This window comes from Chrysoperla carnea, chromosome 2 (genome assembly GCF_905475395.1).
Source record: "Chrysoperla carnea chromosome 2, inChrCarn1.1, whole genome shotgun sequence".
In the NCBI taxonomy this organism is placed as follows: Eukaryota; Metazoa; Arthropoda; class Insecta; order Neuroptera; family Chrysopidae; genus Chrysoperla; species Chrysoperla carnea.
Genome location: NC_058338.1, coordinates 14,332,128 through 14,344,734, shown reverse-complemented (window position 1 = coordinate 14,344,734; position 12,607 = coordinate 14,332,128). Strand labels below are relative to the sequence as shown.

General features: G+C 27.8%; 1 protein-coding gene across 1 annotated transcript; it reads left to right on the top strand.

Moving 5' to 3' along the window:
- The first annotated feature begins 1,169 nt into the window (after nt 1-1,169).
- Nucleotides 1,170-3,591, top strand: LOC123291575. The gene is made up of 4 exons (XM_044871909.1): nt 1,170-1,319; nt 1,729-2,354; nt 2,679-2,870; nt 3,342-3,591. The coding sequence occupies exons 2-4, from the start codon at nt 2,122-2,124 to the stop codon at nt 3,589-3,591; spliced, it is 675 nt and encodes a 224-aa protein (XP_044727844.1). The 5' UTR covers nt 1,170-1,319; nt 1,729-2,121.
- The last annotated feature ends 9,016 nt before the right edge of the window (nt 3,592-12,607 follow it).

Sequence of the window (12,607 nt, the reverse complement as noted above, 5' to 3'; positions counted from 1 at the left end):
TGGCTCTGAAATTAATGAAATACCACGATGGTTGTACAAAAACAGTCAAAAAGCTACAAAATTTGTGCCAAAGAATATTCCTAATTGTTCTGTCGAAACGAACAAAGAAACAATTCGAGTAATCAATTATGACAAATACCTTGAAAATAATGAAAATTATCTCAATAATTTGTTAGATCATTCATCGCATTACCGTAATAAAAGATTCCAATTTGATCCATATCAATTTGCAGAAAGAAAGAGTAAATACATTTAAATTTTTCAATGTTTTTGTGTCTTTTTATCTTTTCAATTTTAGTTTTTTTTTTAGTAAACAGTATGTCCCAAAAGTTTCAAGCCACACTTTATCAAAAGGTGGCACATACTGTAGGTACCTTGAATTGGACCATAAACTCCAAGATTAGTTAAGGATCAACTCGTTTTTGTACTGGTTAGTTTTTATCGAAGAAACTGTCGTTGACCTTTTCCACAAAAACATTAAACGGAAGAATAGTTCTAAAAATATTTGTCCCATAAAATACTTTGGTTTATAATATTTTTTTAATAAATTCTATATTAAATCCATAGATTTTAGCCCAACTAAATCCTAGTTTAGCTTGATTAAACCTTCAGTACCGTAGGTGTTATAACTACGTTGACATTTTGACATATAGTCATTGGGACATTGAAACAAAACAAATATCCCAAGACAGAGTACTGTTCTACCTGATCAAGTCTAGGTTCACTTATTTGTAATCCAACCTTTCTAATCTAAGCTAACATATGCATTGTTGTAGCAAATCATACATATTACACTCTCTGTTGTAAATGAACAATCTAGGAAATTTTAAGCAGTTCAAATACCAAGTGATTCAATAAATGCAAGATATTTAAACACTTAACTCGATTTTAACTCAATTAATACTTTATTATTAATTTTCGTTCAGATTCAATCAATAAAGGAAAAAATATGAAGACTATTGCTACATCAATAAACATTTCACCGCCAATCATTGGTCCCAGGAATAGTCAATCATCTAATGCTCATCTATATGTCTACAACGTTGATATAGCAAATAATAAAAATGCAACTAATTTAACAGAAAACGTGGATCGACAATTAGAAGAACTAAAATTGATTCGAGATGAATTGAAATCTCTATCACGATCAAGTTGTATGTCATTTCAACTTGGAAATTCACTGGAAGTTGATAATCATGAGTATGTGGATTTGGAAGAAAATTTTGCAAAGCTCTCATCTCCATCCGATATAACATCATACAGACCCTGTGGGAAATGTCCCGACATAAATTGTTACGTGTGTACGATAGACCATGAATGTGAGTCTTCGATTTCATATGTAGCAGTTTTTCGAAAATAGTTATTCAAAACTTCAAAGCGACTATAAAATTTTTCGGTCTGCTGTTATTTTTGGGTAATTATCTTAAAAATAGAATTCCTCAAGAGATCAATTAAGGGATGGGGTCCGAAAAAATTTCCAACAAAATTTTAAACAAACCAAAATTTTTTACGAGAATAAAGAACTCTGAATTATGATTGTTTACTGACTTAGGTAGTAGGAATCACGCTTGATTTTGAAGTTTTTTCTATAACCTTTCCTGAATATTAGATAGTTTTGTTTTTCGAGACGAAATATTGCGCATAATACAACAGAAGCTTGTTGATGGAAGCATTAGAAATATATTCTTACTAACAAATATTAAGAGTAATAGTTCAAAAACATTACAGATGATGAAATTGGAAAAAGTATTCGATCACCAATACTTAAAACCCGAATCAGAAAGAGTAATAATTCAACGAAGAACGAAGATACACTTGAAAATTGCGGCCTTGATGCTTTACTAAATCCAACAAACGTTACAACGCAAAAACTTTCAGTACATCACACACCATCACCTTTCAAATCTTCAAATTCTTCAGCATTTACAACCATAAAATCGATTAATGCATTTCCAACAAATAAAAGTGAGGCGATTGGAATATGTGAACCTAAACTTTGTCCGGAGGAAGGATGTCCATTTAATATAACAATAACCGATAACATATGCAATGAGTTAAAGGAAAAAAAAAGATGAAATTGGTCATAAAAAATGTCAAGTTGTAAAGTTAGTAAAACAACATATGAATAAAGCAGAACAATCTTCACCACGACCATCATGTCAATCATGGCTACGGGCTCCATGTCAAAATGTGAACGTATATATTACACCTGCAGCACATCCAATCCCATCCGATGAAAATAAAGAGAAATCGTCTGCCACAAAAGAAGTTATTCCTCCACCTACAACAGAAGTAATAAATCCTCCACCTTTAACTGAAGTAACAACTCCTTCGCCATTTACAAACCCAATCAAGTAAGATTTTCTTCTAGTTCTAGTTTGTAATCTTTGAATTATTTTGTATATTTTATTCATTTTAATTAACTTAAATTTAATTTTTGGCGAAGTTAAATATTATTTGTGATAAAGAATTGAAATAGAAAACAAAAATTGATTATTATTTTTTATTCAGCAACCTAATTTGTGACTTTGTAGTTTACAATAGCGATTAACAACAACACGAATTTGTCGATCGTAATTATTCCACGGAGAATAATTTTTTTTAAATTGGCGACAGTAAATATTTCTCCGAAAAATAATTTTGTGTGGCAAAGAAATAAAATCCTGATACTTTTATAGCACAAATACGTCTTATGACCCACCACGCAACACAGAATGGGAATGTGTAGACCCAATTTATGGATCTCACAACGGACCACATTATGCACGTCCCAACGGTCCACATTATGAACCACATTATGCACATCATTCCTTACTACTTCCATCTAATCAATTACAAAGAATGTTTTCATCAGATGGGAATCCAACAAGGTTAAAAATCATTCTTTTTTTTATCTGTTTATCATTCCTAAATTCTATAATATAATTGGACATTGTATTTTTAAAACTTTTTACGATATTTGTTCCCTTTCGTGTAATAATAGCCTTTTTTGTTTGGTTGTCAGTTGATGACGCCTACACTTCCATCGACAAATGGCTCAAAATGATTTTTTTGGATTTAAGGAACTTTCAAACGTAATTTTAAGGCTTCATAATTCCATTATCATACCGTTCACCCATTTTATAGACCAGTTTTTTTTATAACCTATATCCAACGTATAGAAACTTTATGTATAGCCTGAAACAATTTTTATTTTTTAAAATTCTGGAAATAGGCCATTTTTATCAAGGGGTCCACTTTTCCCAAATATTTCAGGCTTCTCAATAATACGAATTGTTAGTATCCGCAAATATGTAAATATATTATTTTAAACAAATAAAAATACTGGTATTGTGTTTTAGTGATTATCCAGAATACGATGACTCTCAAAGCAGCGAGTCATTCGAATTAAATCCATCACCAATAGAACGATGTCCATTTGATGCTTTCACCTTACATTCAGATTTAGAACTACACGAACATTGTCATTACTTTTTTTATGTTGCTTTCGCAGTTTTTGCGATTTGGTTTATTTTTACGTTTGTAATTGGTTTTGATGGTAATAATGGAACGTTGTCATCATTTTGTCATAAGTACACTAAACCATATTGAGTTTAGTATCGCTCTTCGTCTAAACTATCGTTTGTAAATAAATAAAATTATAAGCTATTGTGCGACAATTATTCGATAAAATAAGAAATAAATAAAGCACAGTATTTCTAGTTTAAAGTTTTTATTTTAATAATGATCTATTTTTCGCATCTATATTTTGATTATAGCCCTGGAATCTCGTAAGGAACACTTTACTTCAAAACGCCATAGATTCTTTACTTTAATTTTTTTTTAAAGTCGCTATGAGTAAAATTTATCAAAACTCAAAATTACGATACTCAAATTCCAAAACAAAATTTTTTTTCCATTTTTCTCGATTTTTTCAAAGGGGTACCCCTTAAAAAAATTGCAAAAAATCGAAAAAATTTTTTTACCTCCGATTTTGATAAAACTCAGTTTATAAGGTAATTTTGACCCAAAAATTACAAAAATCGGGTGCATTTGATGACTGGTCGAATAGTTTTTGAGATACGGACTAAAATCGATCCAAATATTGCGATATCTCAGAAACTCTGCATCCAATCATCAAATTAACCCGATTTTTATACTTTTCGGATCAAAATTACCCCATCCAACAAGTTTCATCAAATTCCAAAACAAATTTTTTTTTCCATTTTTCTCGATTTTTTTAAAGGGGTACCCCTTAAAAAAATTGCAAAAAATCGAAAAAAATTTTTTACCTCCGATTTTGATAAAACTCAGTATATAAGGTAATTTTGACCCAAAAATTACAAAAATCGGGTGCATTTGATGACTGGTCGAATAGTTTTTGAGATACGGACTAAAATCGATCCAAATATTGCGATATCTCAGAAACTCTGCATCCAATCATCAAATTAACCCGATTTTTATACTTTTCGGATCAAAATTACCCCATCCAACAAGTTTCATCAAATTCCAAAACAAATTTTTTTTTTCCATTTTTCTCGATTTTTTTAAAGGGGTACCCCTTAAAAAAATTGCAAAAAATCGAAAAAAATTTTTTACCGCCGATTTTGATAAAACTCAGTTTATAAAGTAATTTTGACCCAAAAATTACAAAAATCGGGTGCATTTGTTGACTGGTCGAATAGTTTTTGAGATACGGACTAAAATCGATCCAAATATTGCGATATCTCACAAACTCTGCATCCAATCATTAAATTAACTCGATTTTTATACTTTTTGGATCAAAATTACCCTATCCACCAAGTTTCATCAAATTCCAAAACAAAATTTTTTTTTGCATTTTTCTCGATTTTTTCAAAGGGGTAAATAAATTGCAAAAAATCGAAAAAATTTTTTTTTCTTCGATTTTGATAAAACTCAGTTTATAAGGTAATTTAATTTAACATGAGCCTACGATCATTTATTTTTAACACATAAATAAATTTAATTACCATTATTTAAAGAAAACAGGACACTTAAAAATAGAAGTTTATAGATATTTAAATATTTATTTAACTCATCTGTTAAATTTTATAGTTTGAATAAAATATCAAAATAGTTATTCATTTTTACATAGTGAATCGCGTGTAGTTAGTACGGAAGTCGGAAATGAAAAATATAGTAAACACTGGGTCAAGTTCAGATATGTTCATTGTTTTTTTTAAAATCCTAACATTAGTTGAAATTTTGGTTCTAATGGGTTCATTTAAGTTTAGATACAGTATAAAACACCTTGAAATTTCAAACACGTAAATACACCTCATTTCTAAAATAAATCACAAAATCCCAGAATCCCAGTTTCCTATACTAATGTTTTTTTTTCAAAATCAGCAAAAATATGTTAAACTAGCTTGATAACCGCCCGCTTCACTGGGCTTAAAAGTAAAAACCACTTTATCTCACTTATCACTTATCCCTTCCATAACACTTGAAGGGATTGTTTTAAGCAAATAAAAGTTATGCACAGTTTTCAATTTTTTAAATTGTAAAATAGTCATAATTTAACGAGTATATCAGAAAAGATGACCATGAATTGTTTGACATTTACTATTTTAAATTTTTAATTTATGACGCAGTATGATGATCATAGATCTGATAATTTTGAACCATAAATTAAAGATTTCTGAAAAAATTTAAAATAGCAAATGTCAGATTTAAATTTTATTTTTTTTAATTTATCTTTATAAATAATAGCTCATGTGTTATTTTGATGTATGAGCTATATTGTTGAGCAGTTTCATTAAAAACCATTGGTTTTTGTGTGAAAGCGTAACAAACAAACAAACAAACATCCTTACTTTCACATTTATAATATATAGGGATAGGGATAGTATAATAATTGTTTTAAGTATATAAAATATGTACAAAATTTGTGTCCAAAAAAGTTTAACAAAAAATATTTCTTTAAAGAATGTTTTGATATTTTAAGGCTTCAGGCCGGCTTAAATCACGACATATAATAAATATCACCATGTATTTCCATACAAAATTTGAGACAAATATTGTTGACTGTCCAAAATAATGAAAGACATTTTCACAAAAATTATAACCCAAAATGAGGAGATTTAACTATTATGGTTTATTATCTATGGATGTCGTTTTCATAGAGAGTTAAAAACTCATGGTTTTTTTTTTTCGTTTTAGAACTAACCGCCTGTATATAAATTTAAACGAAATGTTTACCTTTTATTATAATATAAAATATACCATAAATTTTATGACATAGATAATAAACACACTTAATTTTCAAACATTAAATGCAGTAAAATATTCTCAATACATATATTTTCAAAAAAAAATTTTCTATAAATTTTTCATCGTAAATTATTATTACTTTTAATAATATTAAATATTCAGAATAACTAAACGAATTCGTATGGTTAAATTTTCAAGAGCAAATATTTAAAATCAATTATTATTAATATCTTTGTTGTTCATTAAAATGCATCGAAAAGTACAATTTTGGCAACCAGTTCCGAGCGGTTTTCCGGCTCGTTCCTCCCGGATCGGCCACTGTTTCCAATTACTTGTCTTTGAATTTTTCTTTAAATATGTCAAGTATGAAAATGTTTCAAAAAAATAGTGAAAAAATTAAATAATAAATTGAATATATACAAAAAATTTCGTGCTCATTTTTCAAAATTCAATACAAAATGTGTTTTACGAGTATTATTCACGTTTTCTGTCGAACTACTAGTCCGTATCATTCCATTATTAGCATCATTGTTCGTACTACAAAGCTCCATCCATCCAATTAAAATCTCTATATATATTATTAATGCGAAAGTAAGCATGTTTGTATGTTTGTTTTTTACGCTTTCACGCTAAAACTAGCGAATGGTTTTTAATGAAACTGTACAGCAATATAGCTCATACTTCAGAATAACACATGAGATATAATTTATAATGATATATTTATAAAAAAAAATTTAAAAATTAATTTAATTTGACAATGCCATAATTCTAGATTTCTGTAAAAGTAGTCATTTGACATTACCATAAATTACAGATTTCTGTAAAAATAGTCAATATAAAATATTTCAAGGTCATCTTCTCTGATATACCAATGAATAATTACGACTATTGTAGAATCTTACAAGTAAAAAAATAGAAAACCATACATATATTTTACCTGTGTAAAACAATCCTTACCATTATTTCGAGTGTTGTTGAAAGGGGATAAGCGAGAGCAATCTTTATCAATCTTGACTTATAAACCCAGCGAAGCGGTTGAGTATCACTCTAGTGTATAATAAAAAATGACTACCATACAGATAATTTTTGGTACAATAATTAATTAAATTGATTACAAATATAAATGAAAATAGTTTTTTCAGTTTTAAATATGAATAGCATAAACAAATAACTCTCTATTTCTTGGAAATTAATTCAATAAATTTATATTGTAAATTGATCATATGAATAAATAAAATTAATTACGATATAATAATAATAAATAAATGCTCAATTTATAAAAAAAAAAATTTCAATTATGCTTACAATTTTATATTTTAAACGATTTCAATGTAAATAAATACATTTTTATAAGTCGAATGTGTTTATTATTTTTAAAATGAAATATTAAAAAAAAATAATTTATATACATAAATAAACTCATTATATTTATGATTTTTTTTCATTTTCAATATGTATTTCTTTTTTATTTTGCAATAATTCTTTTTAGTATATGATGTATAAAAGAAATACTTTATATTTAAATCGTAAGTAGGTGGGAGAGGTTTCAGAAAAAAGAGAGGAAAAAGTCTCTTGATGAAAGTATTTTACACACTTATTATGTGTTGTTAATATTCTGATACCATATTCGTTGTGTGCGTAGTCTTGGTAGGGACAATAAAATCGATGCCAGCGCTTCCAGTGAAAAATTTTGGCGTTAAGGGAGGTTGTTATGACTAATTTGCAATTCTTTACATGTTTATGTTATAGAAAATGTCAAATTAAAATTATTGAAGAACATTAATTAATTAAACTTAATGCATTAAAAATTGTGAAAATAAGAAATCAAATTGCACAAATATTATTTTTCAAATGTAAATTATCATAATTATTTATTTAAATTTGTGAGACAATAATATTAAATTTTCAATGTAAGTCATAAATGCAATCCATACAATTATATATGCATCCATACAATTCTATAATTAAAGTAGAATATCGTTACCATGAAAACGCCTCCAATAAAACTCGCGCACGTTGCGAATAATCAAAGGAATACATACACAATATTTAGGATTTTTTAATAAGAAAATTGTATATCTAGTCTCGTACAGTAAAACAACTTTTGTGTAAATAAAATAGTCTTGATTTTGAAGGCAGCAAGATATTAAAAAAATTAGGACTAACTTCGATGTGGGGCTTTCCAATCTTGTCTAGCCTTGGAAGAGTCTAGCCTGACGATTCAGATGATGTTGGAAAACCTGTTTTGGAATTTATTACTTCAAATTGATAAATAAACTGAATTTGATTGAAATCCTCTGTAGAATATCTAAAATACAAAACTAAATAAATGTTTAATCATACGAAAAACAATTATATGTACTCATTTAAGTGAATCTGGAAAAGACACTCAACGATGTTAAAATAGAACAATGTTGGGAGAAAAAAACACTAAAGCACTAACCCATCTCAATTACTTTAGGATATTATAGTTAACTACTCTTATCGATAATTTAAGTGAAATAACTCATTTTCGAATTTTTTTTTTTTTTAATCTCTAGAATAATTATTATAAATACATTTTTAATTAATTATGTTTAATTTGATTTACATTTCTTTACGCTTAAATTCATTTAATTTTCATTCTAGAACATGAATATAATTCGTGAGCTTTCTATAATATATTATTATTATATATATTCTGCTTACACAAAAAAACAGAGAAAAAAAAATTTATTAGCATGTTCGAATTTTAAGTTGAAACATAGAAAACGTTGCGAATATTAATTACAACGAATTTAAATGGAACAATATATCTGGTAAGTTATCAGAATAATGGTTTATGATAGATAATCTTTATCGAAAGAACGTGTTTCTCAAAGGAACTGTGTATATTTAAACCCCGGTACAAAGTAGAGGTGTTTTATGAGTTTTATATGCGTATCTTTGTATACATGTCTGAGGCATTGTAGCTCACAAATGGATGAACGGATTTTGATTTATTTTTGTTTGATGGATCCCATTTTGTTCATTCAAAATAACTTTACGTCATCGAATACATTTTTTCCTTGAAAATATACCATATTTATAGAAAAATTGAAAACTTGGAGGACGAATTAGGATAATTAGTAATACGTAATTTAACAGAGGCTTGTGTTAATACTAGTTGAGTTGTCATGGATTTCGATGGATCTTATTTAAACGAGAAATTTTGGCTAGCCACTTTATGAGCTGGTTAAAAATTGCATACTATACGTAAACGTAAATACTATAAAACAAGAAACGCTCATGATATTGGTAGCACGCCTCATATGCGCCTGGAGGGAGGTGCAAGGGGGCACACTTACACCCCCATGTCTTGAAGAAAAATACGCAGAAAAACATTAAAAATGCATTGTCCTCCTCTAGTCTGCAGAGAAATCCTTTTTTCAATATCGAAAGTAAAAGAAAATAGTCGATTGTTTTGTAAATACCTTCTAGCATCGATCTGCCCAAAGAGTCGAACGAATTAAAATTTTTCAGACCGAGAAAGGAAAAGCTCTTAAGCCAAAATCATTTATTTGTATCTAATTTACTATAAGGCTTTCTCCCTTTCCAAATAAATCCACGATATTTCAATTGGTTTCACCAGTGATTAAAGTATGCTTTTTTTATTGACTTTTATGTTGAAAAACATTTACTTAGAAATACAAGTAGAAAGCCTTGAAGGTAAGTGAAGTCCGATTCAAATTTAGTTAACTTTACAGATACATGTAATGAAAATGATTGATTATCTAAGAAGCAAGATAAATAACCACCCGTTGGGCATATTCTATATAGATATGGTGTATTTTTCTTGTTTCATTTATTCAGAAAAACTAGAAAATATGTCAGTGACAAGAGGACGGAAAAAGAAACTTTATCCGCTTAAGTTATAACAATACAAGCAAACAAAATTAATTGTTTTTATTTCCAGCTTTGTTTTATGGTGAGTACACAATCGATTTGTAGATAAAAACTAACATCCTTATAAAAGAGTTTGTTTTAAATTTACATTTTTAAACAATTCAAGCCTACATTCAGTTGGGTGACTGTTTGTAAGGTATTCATGAGAAAAAGCTGCAATAATTACTTATGTCTAATTAAAAATAATATTTGAATCGAACCCTTTATGGAATTATGGTTTTTATTACCTGCTTGTCATACCTTTTTGTGTTTATTTATATTCAAACAGGTGTAAAAAAAATACTTTCTGAAGAAGTTTTTTTCAAAAGAAATATTATTTTTTGAAAGAGATTATGTTTTGTAAAAAGTAAATCTTATACACTGACAATGAGTCACAAAAGTAACGGTAAAGTCAAAAAATTTTCAGGAAAAGCACTTTAAACTATTTTGTGAAAAAATGAGTGTGTTCGTGAAATTACCTTGAAAGGTCCTATGTTGTCTAACTTCAAAATTTCAAATAGAATCACCATTTCTTATGGCAAACTCGTGTAAAGGTCATAAAATGCAAAATTCTACCTATAAGTAACAGCTAGCAGATGGATATTCTGTTTTGTGAACAATTTTGAACAAGCAATTTGAAAGTAAACTTCAAAAAAACTACCAATCGCCTTTTGTGCACAATTCTTCCAAAAGTATTTATTTTAAATCAAAAGTGTAACATATTTTTCAAATAACCTTGAATGTCAACCTCAAGACCAAAAGCCACCGTTAGACTTCTTGTTGTAGGCAGTATACCTTGAATAGCCCGCCACACAGTGGTTTATTTATATCTTTCTGACCATAACATAATAAAGAGATTTTCATGTCAAAATTGATTAAAAAACTGCTTTCCGAAAGGAAAGTTAGTTTTGTGACATCCGATATTATATTTTTGTCATAAATAAATGTCTCTCTTTTTCGACATCTTCTAAAAGTTCTGTTTACAAATCAAGAAAGTATATATTATTTTTAGATGTACATCAAAGAAAAGTTTTAATTCTGAATACTTTGTGATATACAAAATTATACGAAAATAAGTGGTAAGTATGTAACAGTGCGCAGCATGAGGTTACGTAAGTTATTAAAACTTTAATTAAAAACATGAAAATTCGTCCACATTTTGTAATAGCAATTACACTTGGCATACAAACAGAGAAGTTGCATTAATTTTTTTTTTTTTTTTGCTTCAAATTCATATATAAATGAAAGAATAATTCATCTAAAGTAATTTTTGTTAAATTTATAATTCCATTTATTATTAATTATTAATAAAACAAAGTTATATTGTAAAAAAAAAAAAAAAATGTATTGGTCGTGACGTATTTACACCCGATTAGGTGAGCCAATCGTAATAACACTAAATGTACATTTTCGTCTCATTTCTATGGAAAATAACGTTATAATATATTTATCATTCTGCATGTTATTTTATCATTTCTCCATGTGGTGGCGTTATTAAATCGATGTGTGGACACCACTGGCGTTTGAATTTATAATTTAGAAAAGCTATTTTCAAGTATAAAATTACATAAAAATCAACTTAAAAAAAGTTTCTCTATTGTTCAAATTCTTACCTTCGATTTGAGATATGAACCAAACTTTAAGTTTTATTTGCCGGGATTATCTTTATTCGGATTCAAGAAATGATCTATGAGAAGTTCTTTGTAAAATGATTTGTGCAAAAAAAATTATTCAAGGTAGCAAAAATAGGTTTCTTTTCAAATATCTCTTAAACTATTAAGTTTATATGAGTTTTAGTTATTATAAACTTGTTTGTGAGTTAGTTTTACATAAAAAAGGTTCTGTACAAAATTTCCGTAGAAGCAATAAAATTTTCAAAATCTTTAACTCGGAAAATTTTAGAATAAGTCGTTGGAAAAATACGCTATTGTAAATCATAAATATTTAAGACAAATGAATAAGAGTATTTTATAAAATAAATGAAAATCTATGTACATTTATAATAAGAAGCTTTTACGTTCAGGAAAGTTCTTGATTCATATATTCATTTTTCTTTGTGGTATTCATAAAGCAATATTACTTAAATTATTACTTCCCTTGAAATATAAAATGAAATGAAACTTTCAAAATTTTCAGCCCAATATCCTGGGAACTATTGATTCTACGAATATTTTGTAAGGAAGCCGTTTTATGTAAAATTAACTCACAAACAAATTTTATAAACTGTCATAAACTCAACAGTTTACGAGATGGATGGACTTTTCATAGGATATTTTTTGCATCCAAATAAAGGTAATCCTATTAAAAAAATTCACTTGGATTTTTGAAGCAGATCGGCTGTTTTTTTGCCTATTTTTTCTGGACTACTAAAAATATAAAAACAAGTGAAAACAAACAATTGACTGAATTAATTGTTGAAATACCATGCATAGTCAGTGTTGATTTCTTTATCACATAACACATACATACATGTGACACATACATAACTGAT

Excerpts from the sequence above, each read along its gene's own strand:
- LOC123291575 (XM_044871909.1), top strand. The coding sequence starts at position 2,122 with ATGAATAAAGCAGAACAATCTTCACCACGACCATCATGTCAATCATGG. Across the intron at positions 2,355-2,678 it reads CCATTTACAAACCCAATCAA|CACAAATACGTCTTATGACC; the intron begins GTAAGATTTTCT and ends ATACTTTTATAG. Across the intron at positions 2,871-3,341 it reads TCAGATGGGAATCCAACAAG|TGATTATCCAGAATACGATG; the intron begins GTTAAAAATCAT and ends ATTGTGTTTTAG.